The sequence below is a fragment of the Anabrus simplex genome, chromosome 1, assembly GCF_040414725.1.
Source record: "Anabrus simplex isolate iqAnaSimp1 chromosome 1, ASM4041472v1, whole genome shotgun sequence".
Classification (NCBI taxonomy): domain Eukaryota; kingdom Metazoa; phylum Arthropoda; class Insecta; order Orthoptera; family Tettigoniidae; genus Anabrus; species Anabrus simplex.
Genome location: NC_090265.1, coordinates 1,404,437,815 through 1,404,462,304, shown reverse-complemented (window position 1 = coordinate 1,404,462,304; position 24,490 = coordinate 1,404,437,815). Strand labels below are relative to the sequence as shown.

The window sequence follows — 24,490 nt, the reverse complement described above, 5'->3', positions numbered from 1 at the left end:
AGGAGTATTTTCGTGATGGATAGTCATATTGTAGAGATACGTGGAAAAGGTATTGCCAGCAAATTTTCAACGGGTTCTCGTCGATATTATGATGCCAATTTTAAGTTAATGGTTATTAAACCCTCGGAAATGTAAAGTAATTGAGCAGCCGCAAGAAAATACGGCATAGGACTAACTAAAGCCAATATTTGGCATTAGCGTGAAGACAAAGAGCTAAAAAAATGCATACTGTACAAAAAATTCATTCAGTAGTATGCAGCAAGGACCCTATAAAGAACTCGAAGATGAAATTGTGAGGTATGTGCACGAAAATTGCAAGGGCGGAATGGCCATACCGTGACGCAATAAACTCATTCGTTGACTTTCAACGTCCGCGATTAGGCCTATACATCGCTAGGCGGCAAGCGAGACGTGCTTGTAGCGGTAGCCGGTTATATCTGACGCTGAGTAAAAGTAACAGTTTTATAGATAGCAAGAATAATTTCCTGATATATCGTCGTATTGTAGGGCCGCATGGAATAGGTATTGCCGGCAAATTTTCAACGGGTTCTCTTCGGTATTATTATGCCAATTATAAGTTAATGGTCGTTAAACCCGCGGAAATAAAGAATTGTGCAGCCGTAAAAAAATTACGGCATGACGAAAGCCAATGTTCAGCGTCTAAAATTAGTCTGAAATTAGTAGGCCTACTGTACAACAAAGGCATTCATATGATTTTACAAAATACTTTTTAAGCCTGAGTTAAATTTTTTGAAGGAAAAAGTGGGGTTCGTCTTGGATTCGGAGAAGTATGGTACTGTATTTTTTTCAGAATGAAATTAAACATACACTTTCACGTAGTATCGGATTTCGAAAAATAACAAGTAAGCCACAGTGTGGATATCACCTGCGGAAACGCAAGTTTTGAACAAACCGATTGCCGTTTTTTACAGAATTTTAATGTGTATGGGTTTTTCCAACTTTTATACAAAAATCAGATATAACGACAATCCGTTATAGCAAGTAAATTTTTCGCTGTTATGAATTCTTGCTATAACGAACTTCTACTGTATTTTAGAACAACTCATTCTACCACAATTATAATGTATCTCTCCTACTAAGCCCAAGTTATTAAGGCATGTCACCAAAGATTATGTATTTTATGATATTCTAGTAGAGTAAGTTCAAGTTTGTGAAAAAATGGTTTAATAGTTCTTAAGTCATTATTTACGAACATAAACATTCTTCAAGATTCAGATTTGGCTGATGATGCTCTTAAGGGAGCGAAACATGTCCCACAAATACATTTTTAATTAATGAAGATATTTTAAATGTAACAACATTATCATGTATTGAACAGGTGGATTATAATAAAACTTTGTTATTGCAAATAACGGATTTCAATACGGATTAAAACATGAGATTAGTCACTTGCAAAAGTCTCCTCATGTCGGTTGTCTAGAAAAGATGGTGGAATTGTTTTGCTAAAAGACTTTTTAATAATAATAATAATAATAATAATAATAATAATAATAATAATAATAATAATAATAATAATAATAATAATAATGTTTTCTATATCACACACAATAAGTTCACAAGCACTACACAATAACAATAAAGGCTGCACACTCTCAATGATACATAACACAGAAGTGATCGCAGTACATTGCATTCTTTACAAAATGAAGCCCGGATTGTAGTGTTTGTTTATCCAATCAGTCAGAACTTAAAATACATCAAACTCTGTACTAGGCAACACAGGAGGACAGGGCAAGCACCTGACTGGCTGATTAATTTCCTGTAGCCACACCGCATGTTCCTTTAAATTCTGTGTTTCATATAGCTGTTGCAATCTTTCCTGTTCCCTTGCTTATAGACAGGCACTACTACTGCTTCTGATCGATCGATCGATCGATCAATCAATCAATCAATCAATCAATCAATCAATCAATCAATCAATCAATCAATCAATCAATCCAATCAATCAATCAATCAATCACTACTGATTTGCATTTAGGGCAGTCATCCAGGTGACAGATTTCCTAGTTATTTTCCTAGCCTTTTCTTAAATGATTTCAAAGAAATTGGAAATTTATTGAACATCTACCTTGGTAAATTATTCCAATCCCTAACTCCCCTTCCTATGAACGGATATTTGCCCCACTTTGTCCTCTTGAATTCCAACATTATCTTAATATTGTGATCATTCCTGCTTCTAAAGACACCACTCAAACTTATTTGTCTACTAATGTCATTCCATGCCATCTCTCCAATGACAGCTCGGAACATACCACTTATAATACCAGTATAGTTGGTCTATTATTGGACATTATAAATTTTCCAGCTAACTCATTCCCGGTTGCCAGTGTTTCACCCCAGTGAGCCAAGGTGGGCTCATCAGTTGGTATGGCACACCTACCAAGACGCATGGCTAGTGCATACCGTGAAGGCCACCGCGTAGGATATTTGGAGCCACCGGCAGTGCCAATGCACTGGGAGAGAATTTGTCTCATTTAAAAAAAATTGATGGCTGCCTGGCCATCATACTGTATATGATAAAGATGTTGATTCCCATAGGGAACCTGAAATATTTGTTCCGAATGAGTAAATTAATAATACCAATATAGTTGGTCCGTTATTGGACAAGTGCCAAGTTGGCACACTGGGGCAAAACGCTGGCAACTAGGAATGAGTTAGAAGGAAAATTTATAATGTCCAGTAACAGACCAACTATATTGGTATTACAAATTTACTCATTCGGAACAAATAGTTCAGGTTCCCTGTGGGAATCAACATCTTAATCACATACCACTTAGTTGAGCAGCTCGTCTCCTTACTCCCAAGTCTTCCCAGCCCAAACTTTGCAACATTTTGGTAACGTTATTCTTTTGTCAGAAATCACCCAGAACAAATCAAGCTGATTTTCTTTGGATTTTTCCCAGTTCTTGAATAATGTAATCCTGGTGAGGGTCCCATACACTGGAACCATACTCTAGTTTGGGTCTTACCAGAGACTTGTATGCCCTCTCCTTTACATCCTTACTACAACCTCTAAACACCCTCATAACCATGTGCAGAGATCTGTACCCTTTGTTTACAATCCCATTTATGTGATTACCCCAATGAAGATCTTTCCTTATATTAACAAATAGGTACTTACAATGATCCCCATAAGGAACTTTCACCCCATCAAATCAGTAATGAAAACTGAGGGGACTTTTCCTATCTGTGAAGCTCACAACCTGACTTCAACCCCATTTATCATCATACCATTGCATGCTGTTCATCTCACAACATTATCAAGGTCATTTTGTAGTTGCTCACAATCTTGTAACTTATTTATTACTCTATATAGAATAACATCATCCACAAAAAGCCTTATCTCTGATTCCACTTCTTTACTCATATCATTTATACATATAAGAAAACATAAAGGTCCAACAATACTGCCTTAAGGAATTCCCCTCTTGATTATTACAGGGTCAGAAAGCTTTGCCTACTCTAATACTCTGAGATCTATTTTCAAGATATATAGCAACCCATTCAGTCACTCTTTTGTCTAGTCCAAATGCACTTATTTTTGCCAGTAGTTTCCCATGATCTACCCTATCAAATGCCTTAGACAGGTCAATTGGGATACAGTTCATTTGACCTCCTGAATCCAAGATATCTGCTATATCTCTGGAATCCTACAAGTTGAGCTTCAGTAGAATAACCTTTCCTAAACCCAAACTGCCTTCTATTGAACCTGTTATTAATTCTGAAAACATGTCTAATATAATCAGAAAGAATGCTTTCCCAAAGCTTACATGCAATGCATGTCAAACTGACTGGCCTGCAATTTTCAGCTTTACGTCTATCACCCTTTCCTTTATACACAGGGGCTACTATAGCAACTCTCCATTCATTTGGTATAGCTCCTCCATGCAAACAATAATCATATAAATACTTCAGATATGGTATTATTTCCCAATGCATACTCTTTAGTATATATCAGAAATCTTATCATTTCCAGCCGTTTTTTAGTTTTTAACTTTTCTATCTTATTTTAAATGTCATTGTTATCATGGGTAAATTTTAATACTTCTTTAGTATTAGTCACCTCCTCTATCTGGACATTGTCCTCTTTACATACTGCTGACTGAATACTTTCGTCTTTTGAAGATCCTCACATATACACTCCCCTTCTTCATTAATGATTCCTGGAATGTCCTCCTTGGAACCTGTTTCTGCCTTAAAATACCTATACATACCCTTCCATTTTTCACTAAAATTTATATGTCTGTCAATTATGCTTGCCATCATGTTATCTTCAGCTGACTTCTTTGCTAGATTCAATTTCCTTGTAGGTTCCTTAAATTTCTCCTTACTTCCTAACATTCCATGCTAATCTTATTACTCTGTAAAGCCATGTCATCCTTGCCTTTCCACTATATCTGACCATTTCAGGTCTAATTTCATATATTCCCACTGTTTTATGACAACAGAGTTTATTTATTATCCTCTCCACTTCCTCAAGCATAATTTCACCAACATCATTGTTGTCCTCCCCATGAGCTTGGTTATTTGTGATGTCACAGGAAGACTTCCTTTTATGTTGAGAAGATTTTTAAAATATTCCTTCCACCTGTCCAGTGATTCCCTGGGAGCTATTATGAGTTTACCTGATTTACCCAAAACACAATTCATTTCCTTTTTCTCTCCTTTCTAAGAATATTACTGTCCAGAAAGGCTTCCCTGCTGCCTTGACCTAGCCTTTCCAGGTTATTACTGAAATCTTCCCACGACTTGTTCTTGGATCCAACTACTATTTGTTTAGCTCTGTGTTTCTTTCATATACCTACATTTCCCTGTCTGCATCAGTCCTTGTTTGGAGCCATTTCTGAGAAGCCTCCTTTTAACATTTACAAATTGCTCTCACTTCATCATTCCACCAAGATGTTCACTTTTTCCCATCTTTACACGTAGTAGTTCCTAGGCATTCCCTTGCTGTTTCTCCTACAGTAACCCTGTATGCCAGCCTTTCTCTTTCTATACCCGGCAGCTGCTTACTGTCCCTTGTTTGGAACTTTTCACTAATCATACCCATGTACTTTGTCTAATTTTCTCGTCCTAGAGATTATCTACCCTTATTTGTCTGCAGACAGATTCTACTTTCTCTATCCTAGGCCTAGAGATACTTAGTTTACTACAGATCAGATAGTGGCCCATGTTGTTGTTGTTTGAGTCATCAGTCCATAGACTGGTTTGATGCAGCCCTCCATGCCACCCTATCCTGTGCTAACCTTTTCATTTCTACGTAACTATTGCATCCTACATCTGCTCTAATCTGCTTGTCATATTCATACCTTGGTCTACCCCTACCGTTCTTACCAACTACACTTCCTTCAAAAACCAACTGAACAAGTCCTGGGTGTCTTAAGATGTGTCCTATCATTCTACCTCTTCTTCTCGTCAAATTTAGCCAAATCGATTTCCTCTCACCAATTTGATTCAGTATCACTTCATTCGTGATTCGATCTATCCATCTCACCTTCAGCATTCTTCTGTAACACCACATTTCAAAACCTTCTATTCTCTTTCTTTCTGAGCTAGTTATCGTCCATGTTTCACTTCCATACAATGCCACGCTCCACACGAAAGTCTTCAAAAACATCTTTCTAATTCCGATATCAATGTTTGAAGTGAGCAAATTTCTTTTCTTAAGAAAGCTCTTCCTTGCTTGTGCTAGTCTGCATCTTATGTCCTCCTTACTTCTGCCATCGTTAGTTATTTTACTACCCAAGTAACAATATTCATCTACTTCCTTTAAGACTTCATTTCCTAATCTAATATTTCCTACATCACCTGCCTTCGTTCGACTGCACTCCATTAATTTTGTTTTGGACTTGTTTATTTTCATCTTGTATTCCTTACCCAAGACTTCATCCATACCATTCAGCAACTTCTTGAGATCTTCTGCAGTCTCAGATAAAATAACAATATCATTGGCAAATCTCAAGGTTTTGATTTCCTCTCCTTGGACTGTGATTCCCTTTCCAAATTTCTCTTTGACTTCCTTTACTGCCTGTTCTATGTAAACATTGAAAAGGAGAGGGGACAAACTGCAGCCTTGCCTCACTCCTTTCTGGATTGTTGCTTCTTTTTCAAAGCCCTCGATTCTTATCACTGCAGACTGATTTTTATACAGATTGTAGATAATTCTTCGTTCTCGGTATCTGATCCCTCGATTCTTATCACTGCAGACTGATTTTTATACAGATTGTAGATAATTCTTCGTTCTCGGTATCTGATCCCTATCATCTTCAGAATCATAAATAGCTTGGTCCAATCAACATTATCGAATGCCTTTTCTAGATCTATGAATGCCATGTACGTGGGCTTGTACTTCTTGATTCGATCCTCTAAGATCAGACGTAAAGTCAGGATTGCTTCACGTGTTCCTACATTTCTTCTGAAGCCGAATTGATCTTCTCCCAACTCAGCTTCAACATGTTTTTCCATTCTTCTGTAAATAATACGTGTTAAAATTTTGCAGGCATGAGATACTAAACTAATGGTGCGGTAGTTTTCACACCTGTCAGCACCGGCTTTCTTGGGAATAGGTATAACAACATTCTTCCGAAAATCGGATGGGACTTCTCCTGTCTCATACATCTTGCACACTAAATGAAATAACCTTGCCATGCTGGTTTCTCCTAAGGCAGTCAGTAATTCAGAGGGAATGTCATCAATTCCAGGTGCCTTGTTCCTATTGAGGTCACTCATAGCTCTGTCAAACTCTGACCTCAATACTGGGTCTCCCATTTCATCAGCATCAACAGCCTCTTCATGTTCCAGAACCAAATTATCTACATCTTTACCTTGATACAACTGTTGCATATGCTCCTGCCATCTTTCTGCTTTGTCTTCTTTCCCTAGAAGTGGCTTTCCATCTGAGCTCTTAATATTCATACACCTAGATTTCCTTTCTCCAAAGGCTTCCTTGATTTTCCTGTATGCAGCATCTACCTTTCCCAGGATCATACAGCCTTCGACATCCTTGCACTTCTCCTTCAGCCATTCTTCTTTATCTACCTTGCACTTTCTCTCCACTTCATTCTTTAATCGCCTGTATTCTTTTCTGCCCTCTTCATTTCTAGCATTCTTGTATTTTCGTCGTTCATCAATCAGGTCTAGTATCTCCTGAGTTATCCACTGATTCTTAGTTGATCTTTTCTTCCTTCCTGGTCCATATCATCAAAAAATCCCTTGAAAACCTACACATTCCTAATTCTGAATAATTCAAAGTCGGTTAAGATATAGTCTATTATGGATCTGGTGATCCTACACTCCCATGTGTAGTGGTGAATAGCCTTATGTTTGAAGAACGTACTGGTATCTGCTGACCCCAATACTAGCATATAAGTTCAGTAAACACTTTCCATTTCTATTAGTTTCCATGTCTTCCTCTCATTTACTCATCACTTTTTCATATCCTTCAGTTCTATTTCTAACTTGCATTGAAATCAGCCATTAGTACAATCCCATCCCTGCTGCTGACCGTGACTATGATGTCACTCAGTGCTTCATAAAACTTAGCAACTTCATCCTCATCAGCAGCCTCACATGGTGAATACACTGAGACAATTCTCATCCTAATTTCTCCAACTGCCAAATCTATCTACATCATTTGCTCATTTATGTGCCTAACAGAAACTATGTTGCATGCAATAATTCCTGATGAAAAGTCCTACCCCACACTCTGTCCTTCTCTTTCTGACATCCGTCAAGAATACTCTATAATCTCCTATCCCTTCCTCGTTATCTCCCCTTACCCGAATATCATTAACTCCTATTATATCCAAATGCACTCTCTTTGCCGACTCAGCCAGTTCTATTTCTTTCTTCAATAAGCCCCATTAATACTGACTGGTCCCCATCAAATTCCATTTCGTTCACCAAATTGTTTCCAAGGAGTTCCTCACCTGTCAAATGGAAGTGGGACTCCGTTAATCCCATAGGTTTGAGGTTCGCTTAAAACGTTCTGAGAGCGCTTGGTGAAAATTCTGTGAAGCAGGATGCTACCCTACTTTTCAAATAGTCCCAGTGATGATCTCTCCTCTAATGGGTTATGGACCACTTGTGGATTATATAGTCCTATCTGCCTGAGCACACGGAGGGTCATGACTCAGAATATGTCCGAGATGCCCATTCCCATTCTATAGCAACTGGTATTCCGACTCTCAGGACCGCTTACTAGGCAACACAGCCTTTGCCCATGTTTCATGAACTAGGATGTGACTACAGTAACGCACATCACTATCCATAGCAACAAAATAAATTTCCTGGAGTAAGCGCATGGACATTCAAGTCAGAATGTAGTTCTCTAAATTCCTTGTCTGGAGCATGCTGCTATATGGTTGTGAATTCTGGATATTAAGTAAACAAGATAGGAAATGGCTTGAAGCTTTAGAAATATGGGTTGGAGATGAATGCTGGGGATTTGCTGGATGAAAAGCAGATCCTGTGAAAGTGTCCTGAATGAAATCAAAGGCAAGCAAGAGCTACTCACAATGATGAGGAAAAGGATGGCCAAATTCCTCGGGATACCCTACGACATAAGAGCATTTACACCAACCCTACTGAAAGAAAGGTTCTGGGAAAGAGAGGGTAATGAAGACCAAGCGCCAAGTATCTTCAAAATCTGATACTAAATCTTCTAGGTCTATCTCTAATAGATAGCTCACAAGAAACCTTTTATGGTTTCTGCCTTTTCTGTTTACAAACCAAACCAAACCCAAACCCATGGCACAACAGCCCCGAAGGGCTATGGCCCACCAAGTGACCCCTGCTCAGCCCGAAGACCTGTCGTGTGGTCAGCACGACGGATCCTCTCGGTTGTTATTCTTGGCTTGCTAGACAGGGGCCACCATCTCACCGTCAGATCACTCCTCAATTGTAATGACATAGGCTGAGTGGACCTTGAACCAGCCCTCAGATGCAGGTAAAAATTCCTGACCTGGCTGGGAATCAAACCCAGGGCCTCCAGGTATGACGCAGGTACGCTACCCCTACACACGGGGCTGGCTTTTCTATTTACAAAATAGTAAAATGTTTGTACGATTACTGTGAAAACCTGGGATTTGCATAAAAATAACCTGTCCTATCGGTAAGTAAATTTAGAGACAATGAAAAGGCCTTTTAGGGGAAATATTTGAATGATCTGCTTTCAAGATACTGCCTCGAAAACAGTAAATAAATCAGTAAATCGCCCCACAACGTGCATACGGACAGGTGAGAGCATGTTTATTCAACAGATTAACTGGCCATGTTCAAAAGCAAGATGCACAGCTTGAGCTCATTCGGAGGCTTAGCTTGACAGCAATGACAATATCTATAAACAATTCCGGACTACACAAGAACCTCGTTTATCCAGATTAAGTGGGACCGGAACTGATAATCGATAATCCGGAAAAACTAAAAACAAATACAGTACATGTTATATAATCTATAAACATAAGTTGTACAGTAATACCTTTTTTCAATTGTACAAAAAAATATAAGAACACTTTTCTTACATTTACGACTCAGTTTTATGCATTAAAAAAATGTGTGAATTTTTCTCTGTTTTACATTTGTATAGCATTTGCGCGCAGCATGATCACGAAGGCATAGTAAATCAGTTCTGCCGGTGTGGTTTCAGTCAAGGATTCTAAATAGGCCATCAGTTTGTCCAGCTGCATTGTTGCCTCTTCATGAGTCATTGTTTCTTCTGATGGAGCTGAATTAAGAGTGCATTGCATTCAGAAGAGCGTGGGTTAGAATCCTACCTTGACCGTCTTCGGAATGGTTTTCCACGGTTTCCCATTCTCAATTCCAGGCGAACGCCGGGACGGTACCTTTGATAGACCGTGGCTGAATTACTTCCGATTCCTGACCTTAACTATCGTTGGCGGAAAAGACATTCAAGAAGAGTTGATGCCGTAAAAGAAATACTGTACAAGTAAAAATACATTTTTACTATTTTCGATCCAGATAAACCGGAGATCCGGATTAATGAGGGCCTGATAAACGAGGTTCTTGTGTATATGCAAGTGAAGCCATGGGAAACAGCTAGTCATATTTAACTCAGAATGTTCACTTCATTATTTCAGTGAACTTACAACAGATGCTAAAAAAAAAGATCAAAAATATCTGAATTATATAGCTGAGGAGATTTCATAGATGTAGGGGCATAAATGTCATTTTTAACATATGTGAGATAGGATATTCCACCTCCCCTGAATTAAATTTTATAAAGATATACTGTACAAAACATTTCAGAACTCTGTAACCTTAAACTATAAAAAAATTAGATGTTAACAGCTACATTCATCAATACACACTATAAATTCTGATATACCTGTATATACAGTAGAAATGATTCATTTCCAATAATTACTATTAATTTGATAATGCCAAATAAATATAAATCATTATTTTGAGATTCCATTGCAGTTTACATTGCATTATAATAGGCTACCTACTATTTATTCCAGAAAGCAATGAAATTATTAAAGTATATAAATAACTATTTCAAATATATACACTTTTAAGGATTTATATGATGTAAAACATCCTCTTTCAAAACTTTTTACTTGAGTGAGAATGAAACAGAAATAATTTTTTACTCAAGAATGGCACCAGATCAAAAAATAAACTGGTTTAATTAAAATAGTGGTGATGATGTAATGAACTTGGAAAAGACAATAATATAACTACAATTACTGCTTACTCTCCGTATTTGTCGCCTTAGTCGTTCTGCAATCTGTGCATAGCCTGCCATTTTATCTTAATCTACTTTGAACAATTCCAGAACTACTGGCATCTAGGATGGCTTAGTGCAGCACAGTTTACAGATCAATAATTTAATAAGGTCACCACCAAAATAATTTCCAGAATTAGCTTTGTATTGCAGTGGCATTCATTTCATGTTACTATGTGCAATCACAAGAAACATTTTAAGTCTAAACTGCTATATTTATATTTTCAGCTAAAGAATCTTTAGTAAGTCTAAATGTTCTCTTTCAGAAAGAGTAGCACAAGTCATTTTAACTTACCACAGAATTCAACATTAAATTAAGCTTACGGTGGGGAACTGAACGTGCCTAGTTCCAGGAATGCATGACATGCCCTTGCTCAAGTTTGAAAGCCTTGTATTCAGACTATGTCTACAGGAAACACAGTTAAAGTCAGGAAAAATTATGCATGTAATGTAGATTACTTCCCACTATTAATCATACCATTACTGGACAACATGTTGAAGGGTGTAAAAAGGCTATTTTTAACCTCTATGTCAGTAATCCACAAAGTGGGAGGGAGCAGAGAGTAATGTAAGTGGTCATGGCTATGATCTGACTATTATGTCGAGGTGCTGGAATTTAGTCCTGCAGGAGTTCTTTTACATGCCAGTAAATCTACTGACATGAGGCTGATGCATCTGAGCACCTTCAAATACCACCAGACTGAGCCAGGTTTGAACCTGCCAAGTTGGGGTCAGAAGGCCAGCGTCTCAACCGTCTGAGCTAGTGATGGGCAGAATCAAACACTTTCCAGAATCAATTACTATGCATCTGAAATATTTAAGAATCAAAACTTGCATTCGAAACAAAGTTCTCAAATCTTACATAACTCAAGTAACTGAAATGTAAGCAAACTCAGAACATCACGAACAATTGAAGGTCCCCCCGGAATAAGGGTCTATGCCACAAAATTAAAATGTTCAAGAAACAGAAAAAACATCTGAATAATGAGAAAATGAAAAATATATATTTTGAACTAAATCAGAATGCTTAAAAACCACTTGAAAACCGAATCATCACAAATTAACCTTATTCATGTATTAAAAAAGCACTTTCTCATTTTGAAATCATGGAATAAGGGTCTAAACCACATTTTCACAGTTTAATACAGTGTTACTTATTGCGAGATGAATCACTTCAAATCACTATAGAATCCTCTGAATTCTTGAGACATATAGTCACACATCTTCAGTAGGTCATTCTTTTTTTCTTTCTTAATGGGCAGTGTTCAGCCGTAGAGTTGTGGCAATTCTTGAGGCAGGAATAGTAGCTGATTACGTCTGTTCTTGACATCTTTAACTAAGGCATATCTTTCCCGAGGAGCAATCAAATTGTGGCATCTTCCCATAAACACAGATGTGGGGTCATCTGCAGAAAACTTCAGTCACATTCCTTCAGTAACCTTGAATTTAGGGTCTTTGACCAACATTTCGCAAGTCAGAATTCTGGACAGACAGACTAAACATGCCTGAAAAAGATATTTTACATACCTGCAGTGAACTACTGTCACTACCTTTTGCCGGAACATGGTATTCAAAAGAATGTTTCCGACGTGAAGTGGCATCTGTTCTCTGATTACACCTCCTTTTCGGTTCAGAGATTTTGAGGCACTTATTCACAAGAAACAAAGACTGCTCATTAAGATCCATGGTATAGTATTCTGTACACTACTCCTTTTCACAGTCAGTGAACTGAATACACCCATTCTCGTTACAAAACTCTGGATCATACACACGGCCCCGAAACAATGAAGAAGCAGAAAATTATTATAATGTTATACCCTATACCAATTTTTTTGTTATTTGCTTTACGTCGCACCGACACAGGTAGGTCTTGTGGCGAAGATGGGATAGGAAAGGCCTAGGAATGGGAGGGAAGCGGCCGTGGCCTTAATGAAGGTACATCCCCAGCATATGCGTGGTGTGAAAATGGGAAACGATGAAAAACCATCTTCAGGGCTGCCGACAGTGGGGTTCGAACCCACTATCTCCCGATTACTGGATACTGGCCGCACTTAAGCGACTGCAGCTATCGAGCTCGGTCTATACCATTTTACCGTAATGATAATTAAATGAATGGTTTGTACAATGCATTACATATTAAACAATGACCAAATTTATTCTAAGGACCTTCCTTAGCACAACATAACCCATTTATTACAGATCCTTATTCCACTCACCTGTTGTGACCTCGTTTTTGCTTCTTTTATAACGCCTTTCGTTGTTGTATAAGCCTTACTCCTATTTCGTTTCCTTTTATGTTCATTATCCTTCCAGTTATCCATATTTATCTTAGTTTTTCTGGTTTTATTCAAGTTTTTTAACTCGTTGGACGAAACATTCAACACACTGGCATCCATCTTGAATGAGTGGCATAGACTCTTCTTCCAGGCAAAGAAGTTTTTTAACAGACAAATGACCTATTTCTGTCAATGTTATGACTATCATAGTTCGTATGCAATAACCTGAGATGATATAGACCCTTATTCTGCAAAAAACTCAACTTGCTGAAAAATGTGGTTTAGCCCCTTCTTCTGAGGGGGCCTTCAATTAGTGTCCAGGAACATATAAGAAATGTACAGCTATTTTATATAAATTTGAATGATATTATGCCATTAGTTGTTGTCAACATGTGTACTTTCATTCTCTCAAACCCTCTCTTAATTCTCTTATTACTCTACTGTGTATTTTCATTCATATATTATGTATATATTAGATTACTCTACTGTGTATTTTCATTCATATATTATGTATATATTAGATATCAATTGTGTTAACTAATGTTTTATTTCATGAGAGAGTGGCTGCGCAGGATGGGGCACGAAGCTGTCAGTTTGCATTCGAGAGAGAGTGGGTTTGAATCCCACTGTCAGTAGGCCTGAAGGTGGTTTCCTGTGTTTTTTTCCATTTTCACACCAGGAAAATGCTGGGGCTGTATCTCAATTAAGGCCATGACCACTTCCTTTCCACTCCTAACCATTTCCTATCCCATCGTCTCCATAAGACTTACGCGTGTCGGTGCGACGTAAAGCAAATTCTGAAGAAATAAAATAAAAAACATTTTATTATAGGAAGTATAAAGAAAGGAAACAATTTATTGTGAGTGATTTGCTTCCAGATAGTGACCTATAACCCTCATTTCAACTCGATATTGGCATATAAGCTTAATCAGTAAGATTCTATTCAAGAACTTCTCGTTCTTCCACCTGAGAAAAGCATTCAAATATATCTTAGGTAAATACTTGTATTATGTGCAATTCTCTCTTTACCCCCATCATGAATACAGGGGTAGTTCTGAGTTACATCTAAAAGATGACGCTACTATCCTCACCGTTCTCGGATACTGCATAAAGAGAGACCAATGTGGTCTCGCTATGGGATTCATTAGTGAATACCTCGAGCGGAAGTATTCAAATGCTTTTATCAGGACTTGAGATATCTCGAGAACTTGTAAGAATCTAATTCTTCGACATTTGGTCTCGAATACTCCCATCACTAGTCTGAGCCATTCAACACAGCGACAAAGTTTCTGAAATGAAGTGAGCCAATTTGTTCATCCCCAGATTACTGTACATGCAAGCCTTAAAATTTACGAGTTAGTTGTAAAATTAAATCTTCGAAACCTACCTTTGCATAATACAAACAGACAATTATTTTGCATAAAACTGTTGTGACTTATGGTTAGTCCACAGCAAAGTTAATAAACAATACACCAAAGTTAATAAACAATGTTAATGAAACATTTCTCAGCATATTAATAAACTTACAAACTTCTTCAACATTGGGCCCATACCATCCCCCATTAATTGGATTAAAAACAAAAACAAAAAAACAAAAAAACAATACATGTTTCTTTAATTTCAAAGGAGATTTCAAATACCTATTTTTACATCTGTAAACATTTTTTTGAGATTTGGATATGCACATTTAAACAATTAATCCCCTTTAGCGATAGAATATCCAAAAATCCTCCCTTAGTGAGCACTTGCACTCTTATATAAATCTGGCTTGGCATCAGTCGGTCAGTCAGTCAGTCAGTCAGTCAGGACAAATTATTTTATATATAGATATGTTATTTCATGTTTTGGCAACATGATTAACATTCATAAGTCATAAGCTTTCAAATTTTAAAAACATTCTAATTGAACTAAGCAACAAAGGTGTGAACTGGGGAAGAATTAATTAGTGATGACGTTTCCAAAGAGATGCTGTCATGGTTAACTGAAGTCCACTTTGAGAGTTCTAAGCGCATCTGTGACTTCTTTCCAGTGATCCGCCATCTTGCACCACTTATTATTCCGCTTGTTATCATATGCATTATTATATAATTATAGAATATGTGTACTGATTTATAAAATACTAGCTGTTGTACCATCATTGAATGGGTACTGCTTGTATAATTGAGGCAGTAAAGTGGCAGGGCACCTCAACTAATAATCGCTAGTTAATGTACTGTTATAGTTGATAAGTTTCACAGATTTAGGACATTGTGATGATAATGATCAGCTGCCATAATACTGCATGGCGAATGTTTTTTAACCATATGCTTCAGATTCTTCCGTGACATGTTCATGTTGGATTTGATGGAGTCTATCCATCTTGATGCTGGGCACCTCGTCTCCAAGACCTCTCCACCTTACCAAGTATAATAGTCTTTTCCATTGAATCAGAGTGTCTCATAATGTGTCCAAAATATGACAGCTGTAATCTAGTAGTAAATGTCTCAAGAGGCAGATCTGATTTGATCTTTTGAATGATCCATAAATTTGTCTTCTTGGTTGTCCAACGGATACCCAATATCCTTCTTCAACATCACAGCTCAAATGCATCCATGTGCTTCCCATCTCGCTTCTTTATTGTTCAGCTTTCACAACCATATGTAGCTATGGCCATTCTGAGTTTGGTATCCAGATACATCTGAACACTTGAAGATCCTTTGAATGCTGCTCTTCCATGGGCAAATCTTTGGTGAATTTCAGGACTGTTTGAGCCACTGCTACTGATGGTTGATACCAACAAACAGAAACTATTCACCTCTTTCATTAACTCAGCATTTATCATAATATTTGATGGTAAACCTGTAGGATGCTAATTAGTTTATTATGTCACCGATTCAATACATTAGTGTAGCGTGCGTACTGGAAACCTCACCAGGCCCGGACACCAGAAGGAGGTCTGTGATGCCCTTAGATGTTCTGGACTGCACACATGCTACGCTGAAGGAATCAGCGTGTCCTCCTAGTCCGAAAGGACCGGGCAACCCATTGAACCTCCTTTGCAGTTTTTTTTAATAAGGGGAGCATCCTACATATAGTATCTTCAATACGGATCAATAATGATATTTATAACTTGCAACCAAAACTTCCTCCAATGAAATTACGTAGTACTATACTGAAGAAAATGGAAATTGCAACACCCAGAAGGAGTGGTGCTACATTGCTGCAATTGAACATGCAGGACGAGTGTTCAGTTGTGATTCGATGATTACACTTTCAGGTCCATCTGACCGCAAGTTTGGACAACAATCAATACAGGATATACCCACCATGAGCTGCAATACATTGATGAATTCATTGAGGCATGGAGTCAATAAGGCCCTGGATCGCTTCCTGAGGAATTGTGGCCCATGCTTGCTGCACTGCACGGGTCAGTTGTTCCACAGTTGTGGGTGGCTGAGGACGGTTGGCCAGTTGTCGACCCATCATGTCCCACACATGCTCAATAGGACTGAGGTCCGGGGATCTGGCGGGCCATTCTATGGTTGTGATGTCATGGAGAGCTTCTCTGAAGATGCGCGCAGTGTGAACCCGGACATTGTCCTGCTGAAACATCCCATTAGCAATGTTCGCCACCATAGGGACAACCACTGGATTGAGTACCCTATCAATGTACTGTCGAGCAGTCATAGTGCTCTCAACAAGCACTAATTGTGATTTCACATTAAAGGCAATAGCTCCCCAGACCATAATGCTTGGTGTTGGCCCTGTGTGCCTCTCGACAATAAGATCTGGGTGGCCCCTCACCCCGGTACGTCGGCACACACAATTCCGGCGATCACTGCGGGCAAGGCAGAAGCGTGATTCATCACTAAAGACGACCCTATGCCATTCGTCGACCCATGTCAATCTTTCTTGACACCAGGCCAGCCTTACACGTCGCTGTTGTGGGGTCAATGGAACACCTTCTGCAGGGACACGGGCTCATAAGCCAGCTGCACGCAGGCGATTATCAACTGTTTGTTGTGTAACGTGGGGTGCCACAGCTGCTCGAATTTGCGCTGCTGTTGCATGGGGTTCCATCCGGGCCATCCGAATGATGCGGTGATCCTCTCTCACAGTTGTCTGTCGCGCTGGTCCTATGCCAGGTCTACGAGTGTGAGTACCTTAATTTGACCATGGCTGCCATACATGCTGTACCGTAGATGCCTGTTGGCCAACACGTGCAGCGACAGTCCTTAGCGATAATCCAACCTCACACAGCCCGATTACCCGAGCCCTCTCAAACGGTGACAGTTGTTGACAGCGTGCTCTTCTCTGTCGTCGAGGCATGTTTGACGGGGAACACTTCACTGCACAGACTGCAAGTCAACTACGCTACACCAGAGTCCATATACCGGAGTTGATTCCTCCGTGACCAATCACGTGGGAAGACCTGTAGCAACAATCCAATGGGTCTGAAATTTTGATCGTTTACATACCTACAAGGCATCGTTCCATATCTTGAAAATCAACACAAACGACCAATGCCTTCATGGTGTTGCAATTTCCATTTTCTTAAGTGTAATTAAAATGGTTCCACTAAAATTGTTTGTGGTTTCACCTAACATGAGATTGCATATATTGCCAACAAAATACAGGTGTTAACACAAGAACAAAAAAGTATGTCATGCACACAACATGTTCAAGGCCGCTGTTAAAGTTGTAAATGTGAAGGTAGTAAAACATTCAAAACGTAGACATAAGTAATGTTGAAACTGAAGCATCAGTTGATTATCGTAGGAGAAGTGACCCTTTATACAGGTAATATTGTCGGAAACCTGTTGGCCAACAGAATGGCGGTTACTAACACAACAGAAGATAACAAGTAACAACTTACAACAAACAATGAACATTATTCCAGAATCTACTGGTATCTCTTGGCACAGGTTTCTGACAATATTACCTGTATAAAGGGCCACTTCTTCTACGATAATCAACTGAAGCTTCAGTTTCAACATTACTTATGCCTACCTTTTGAATGGTTTACTACCTTCACGTTTACAACTTTAACAGCGGTCTTGAACATGTTGTGTGCGTGACATACTTTTTTGTGCTTGTGTTAATGCCTTTATTTTGTTGGCAATATACACAATCTCACATTAGGTGAAACCACAAACAATTTTAGTTGAACCATTTTAATTAGTACTATGTAATTTTACTGGAGGAAGTTTTAGTCTCGGACAAGATAGTTTTAGTATGATCATTGACAGTGAACTTGTTTTATTAATGTATCAATGTATTATTCACATTATATGTACCAAGTTTTAGTAATTAGGCTACAAGGCTAATCTTTTAGCTTCTCTTTTAATATTATGTGTACTTTTGAAGATTATATTTTAGGCTGAAGATGCCCTAAATTAGGGGCAAAACATGTCCAAAATAAGTGTTATTATGTTTATATAACCACTTATAAGTACATGTAAAGTATTGAACAGGTGGTTTAATAAATACCTTCATTGTTTTTGAACTATAGAAGGAATATTCACCATCAAAAAATGAATATTTAGTAAGAGAGTTTTGTTATTGTGCACATATATATATACTGTCTCTTTTCTTTATGAAGAGATACATTTTACCAAATGTAATATTGTGATGAGAATAATAATGTTTGATCTTCACTGCCTAGTTGCAAGTCTTTTGAGCTTATGCTTCCTGAGTGTTATGCACATCAGTTTCAACATTCCATTCTCGCCAATAGGTTGCAACATTACAGTGTGTGGAAGAGAACTCTCTAGAGAGTTGGAAGAAAATGCTAAGATGTTTTGACTGAACAAACCTTCAACGTTCTTTTACATGATGACATGAATGACTTGCATGAATACACTTCCTCTACCCCTCACCTTGTCCACGATTCAATATGCAATCCTAATCGCTCAACCACTGGAATTTTGTAAGGATAGAGAGATTAAAAGACATCAGATAACAACCTCAGGCAGATTAAAGGAGAAGCAAGTATGTTTCAGAGCCAAGATCTAGTAGAGAATTATAGCAAAGAATTCTTCACAATCACTTTTTCTCTACATCTCCAGCATTATAAGGAGCCATTCCAAAACTGTATGGAGAGAAAACACTATTCAGATATAATATATGTGTAAAATATGGAAGGAACAGCTGGAAGGAAAGAAGAAACTCACTTGGAATATTACTAATAAAGTCACAACACAATGATCACAGACATTTAATATAATGGCTGTATGGTCAGTGATCTTGATGTCTGACCCCACGAACTGCAACTATCACCATCATAATAGCTACACCATCAATGTTACAATAGGATTTTTGGAATACAGTGAGTTACTTCCTTCAAATGATTGATCATTTTTAAATATAGAACCGGCTGAATTTTTTAAAAAATGGATATAAAGTAGTTGCTTCCAGTTTTGCTCACAATTAGCAGTAGAAGTTATTACCCTTCTAACATCCTCTTGGAGTCTCTTTTTGTCTTGTTCCAGGCTTGCACAAACTGCTTCGGACTTTGCTAAGGTTTCCTGGACATCAGATTTGTCAAGTAGCATTCGTTCCAGCTCTAAATTGAGCTCACCTGCACAAAAATATAGACACTAAAGTTTATTTCTGATTGACTTGGTAACTAGGGTATGTGAAATACTAATTTAAGATTAAATACGTAAGATAAGCAGTGAGTAAACAGTGAAAGGTAAAAGTTTTCAATATAATATTCCTAAAGAACAAAGCAAAACCAAACCAAATGTCACTTGATTTGCAGTAGGGTAAAACTGTCTGGTTTATCCCAAAATATCATTTAAAGGTAACCATGGGCTTTTATCATAAATCCTCCAGAATATTTTATTCTAACCTTTGTTCTGTCTCTATACAAAACACCTTACATAATAATATAAAATACTGTATACATTTTTGAAGATTCTTACAATAAACTGATCAGCAGCACTATGACATATAACCTCTCTCGTGTAGAAATCTTTTTGAGGGAATGATGGAAAAAAATTTCTATATATAGTCTTTCCTTTTAAAAAAGAAAACTGCTTTACATTACACCAACACAGATAGGTCTTATGGCGATGATGAAATTGGAAAGGTCTAGGAGTGGGAAGGAAGCGACCAGCCCCAGCATTTTCTTGGTGTGGAAATGAGAAACCACAGAAAACCATCTTCAGGGCTGCCAACAGTGGCGTTTATAAAAGTAGGTAAGATCACAATATGAAGATAAAGTTGGAATTCAAGAGGACAAACTGGGGCAAATACTCATTTATAGGAAGGGGAGTTAGGGATTGGAATAACTTACCAAGGGAGACGTTCAATAAATTTCCAATTTCTTTGAAATCATTTAGGAAAAGGCTAAGAAAACAACAGATAAGGAATCTGCCACCTGGGTGACTGCCCTAAATGCAGATCAGTATTGATTGATTGACTGATTGAATACTATCTGCTGAATGCAAGCTGATAGCTGCAAGACCCAAACTGCGCAGCTACTTGCTCGGCACCTTCTTTCCTTTTAATTGTTTTGATTATTATCATGGAAAGTGCAATGTAGTGCCATTCTGCAGGCAAGACTATTGTATTTTTGCCTTACTATTCTTAGAAATTTTAGCACACTCATAGTTTACACATGGCGTTGCTAAATACTGCTTTCATGGCCAGTGTTGTCAACTGAAAAATGACAGTCTTCGTCTGGGATATTTGGTCCATGTTTATATTGTTAATTAAACCAACTGTCTGGTTGGCCCCCAAAATACCCAGCTCATATAATTTCATCCCGAGAAGGATTACAGCACAGTAGTTGATACATTGTGATAATGAAGGCTGAGAGTAGGGGAGGCCTACAAGGGGCGACATTGCTAGCATAGTGATGACAATGTAGGTGTGGCCACTGGTGAGTAAAATAATAGCCACCAGTGAATTGTTGAGTCTTGTAATAAGGAACCTCCTTACAATAAGCTGGATAACATCGGAGAAGGCACCCGAAATGATCTGGAAATGGGAAATGTGAGAATCTTTCACTGGCCTATATAAAGAGCGAAGCCAGCGAGAGTCGGCCAGTGTCAAGTCATTTATGAGATGACAATGCCAGCATAGTGATGCAGTTATGAGTCAGAGATAAGTCTATTGGGAGTACATCAGTGATGAGTAAGAGTCTTGATTACCTATGTGATGCACGGATAGTAGTGAACTGTCCTGAAATTGAAACTCCACTCTGAGAGGCTTGTTGGAGAGCAGGATTTGATGTATCAGAAATAGACAATCAAGTGTCAAATAATGATTTATTAAAATATTCAACTTGTGAGTTTTTAAGAAGCTGAAAATAACTCACGATATGATTGTGCTTTGTTAGTGTACTTACAACCTCCAAGTAATTCTGAAGAATTTCCGATCACATACACTCTTCTTCTTCATGACTCTTTTCTCAATTACTTATGATCACCACATGTGACAATTAGGTCCAGCTCTACAGTTGGATGCTTTTCGACATGTCAATCATATGTGGTACAATGTGTTCACTATTGTGTGTTTCTGTGGTGGTTGGTAGTATGATGTGTCTATATAAATAAAGATTAATGCAAAAACAAACACACAGTTTCCAAGTTAGAGCAATTAACCAGATGCTGCTAAAATCCCCGGCTCAACTAGGAATCGAATGTGGGATCCTCTGAACCAAAGACCACTTTGCTGACCATTCAGCCAAGGAGCCAGACATTCATAGCACACGCATTAAGAACACTAAACAAGACATTTTGTCTAATAATACGTAAATGGACACTTTATCCACACAAAATGGACTCGAACACCTGGTCCAAAGGATAGGACTATCAGTCTAAAACTAGCTACAATGAAAATCTACTGTACAAATGCTTTTTTTTCTTAAAATAATATACTGTAAGTTATTTTATCCAGGCATAAAAGCTACCCACTTAACCTAGACAGAGGAACCCCTTTACCTTCCGCCTCTACATGGGCCTTCATGGCTTGTTCGAAGACGGCTTTGCTTTTCATATATTTTATAGGTTGTTGAACTGTAGTTTTACATAATAAATATCTTCAATAACTAACAATAGTAATGTTATTGGTTTTACATCCCAGCAACTACATTTTTATGATTTTTGGAGACATTGACATACCTGAATTTTGTCCTGCATGAGTTCTTTTACATGCCAGTAAATCTATTGACACGAGATTGGCATATTTGAGCACCTTCAAATACCACCGGATTGAGCCAGAATCGAACCTGCCAAGTTGGGCTTAGAAGGCCAGTGCTCTAGTCTGAGCTAAGCAGTCTAGCTCTCTTCTCTTGACATCATTAAAAACTGAGTCTAACCAGCATCTCAGTTATTACCTGCTTCTCTACCATCCATAGCCACCAAGTGAGTTGGCTAAGCAGTTTGAAGTGTGCAACTGTTGGCTTACATTTGGAAGATAATGGGTTTGAATCACACTAATGGTAGCTCTGAAGATGATTTTCTATGGTTTCTCATTTTCAACATCCATAGCCAAGATGATTATTCTCCTAGGTAACCTATCCTTCATTCATCTAACATGATCCTACCACCAAAATTACACACAACTTATCTACTGATTTCATTTCTTACTCAAACTTTGTATCTTCAATGCATGGACCCTCTTACCATTGTTTCCTATTTGTTTATGCCAGAAATCACTGTATAAATATGGAAAGCTTGATTTTCTCTTCACAGGCAAAGCAATACATTGAAGCTTCGTGACCCTGTGTTTCATAATTCACTACCCACAACTGTTTCTGCAAGACAGGACTTCATGATTATGAAGAGTATGATAATGATGGCAGTGACTGATGTTTAAATCGGCAGAACAATGAGATTCACTCTACGACAGAGTCATTGCTCTCTATAAAGTAATAGGTGATTATGATTGATGAAAATAAAATAAATCTTTCGGGCCTGCAGGCTACAGTTGAACTGGATATAACCTTTCAAAGACAACACTGTTGAAATTGCTGGGAACAGTTTCTAGTGAAACGTTAGGAGCAATAAGGTATACCAGCTTGTATAAAGATTGATCTGCATATGTGAGCCAGCACAGAGAGAAAGCACTCTCCCATTCTACTCTACTCCACACCTACTGCCCTTTTACAGTACAGTACAGTACAGTAATTATGAATGATAGATAAAATTAAAATCGCCACACACAACCAAGACACAGCACAGGACCACTCAGAATGAAATGAAACAGCACAATGGCGGCTTGGCGCTTCGAGTAGAGGCCTTGGCGCCAGGAGGCTCATAGGCGTGTTTATATAGTGTAGTTGCACGTAAATAATCTACACACTGCAGTCCAGCCAAGAAACTCCTAATCGCTCGTAGCTCTCATACATTCTCGCGTAACAGGTTGCCGCTATTCCATGCCACTTTAAATTCAAAAGAACATTTGCGTATATTTTTCTCATGAACAAACAATGCGGGAAAATTGTGGCAGAGGACTAGTAATTTTTTGACGATCGATGAGAAAAAACGATAGTTTGAGGAACGATAGATGCGGGGAAATTTAACATTAGTTTATATGGAACATTTTCAGGACTAAATAAATTGAACGATGGATACAGGAAAACAACGGTTCTGGGAATGATGCATCAAGGTTCTACTGTATCATGTACAATATGGTACATGACTGGGTATGATTTTTAATGAACTAAGGAATATTGCCTTACTTTTTGAATGAAGCAGAAAATGTGCAGGCTATAATCTGCTTTCTTATTTTCTATGATACCAAATTCATTAACAGTTCCCTCTCTTGGAACGTCATATTAGGCTTCTCCTTCGTTTCTGGTCAATAGCGGACATAATTTATGATAAAATATTTGCAAACACGGAACCTTCTCAAAAACTTGTTTACGTTTTGATCATGGCAGCAGTCATTTGTTTTCTGTGCATCAGTATGAAACATTTAAGGTTCAAATTCAGACTGAAACAAAAACTTAGTTTTGGTAAACAGAGATTATAAATTCTGTGGTATATACAGAAGTTTTTTTATTTATTTTATTTGCTTTACGTCACACTGACACAGATAGGTCTTATGGCGACGAAAAATACACAAGTGAGCATTATCCAAGATAAGCAAATGTACCTGACGTTGGTGATGATGTATTATTATTATTATTTTTTTTTTTTTTTTTTTTTTTTTTTGCTAGGGGCTTTACGTCGCGCCGACACAGATAGGTCTTATGGCGACGATGGGATAGGAAAGGCCTAGGAGTTGGAAGGAAGCGGCCGTGGCCTTAATTAAGGTACAGCCCCAGCATTTGCCTGGTGTGAAAATGGGAAACCACGGAAAACCATTTTCAGGGCTGCCGATAGTGGGATTCGAACCTACTATCTCCCGGATGCAAGCTCACAGCCGCGCGCCTCTACGCGCACAGCCAACTCGCCCGGTATTATTATTATTATTATTATTATTATTATTATTATTATTATTATTATTATCT

At 38.2% G+C, this 24,490-nt stretch overlaps 1 protein-coding gene across 1 annotated transcript in view; it reads right to left on the bottom strand.

Annotated features, from left to right (window-relative positions):
• Root (ciliary rootlet coiled-coil, rootletin) overlaps positions 1-24,490 on the bottom strand; it is a 461,920-nt gene that overhangs the window by 282,165 nt on the left and 155,265 nt on the right. The window contains exon 13 of the mRNA XM_067137854.2: positions 19,473-19,603. Coding sequence (XP_066993955.2) covers positions 19,473-19,603 — 131 coding nt within the window. The remainder of the gene's footprint in view (positions 1-19,472; positions 19,604-24,490) is intronic.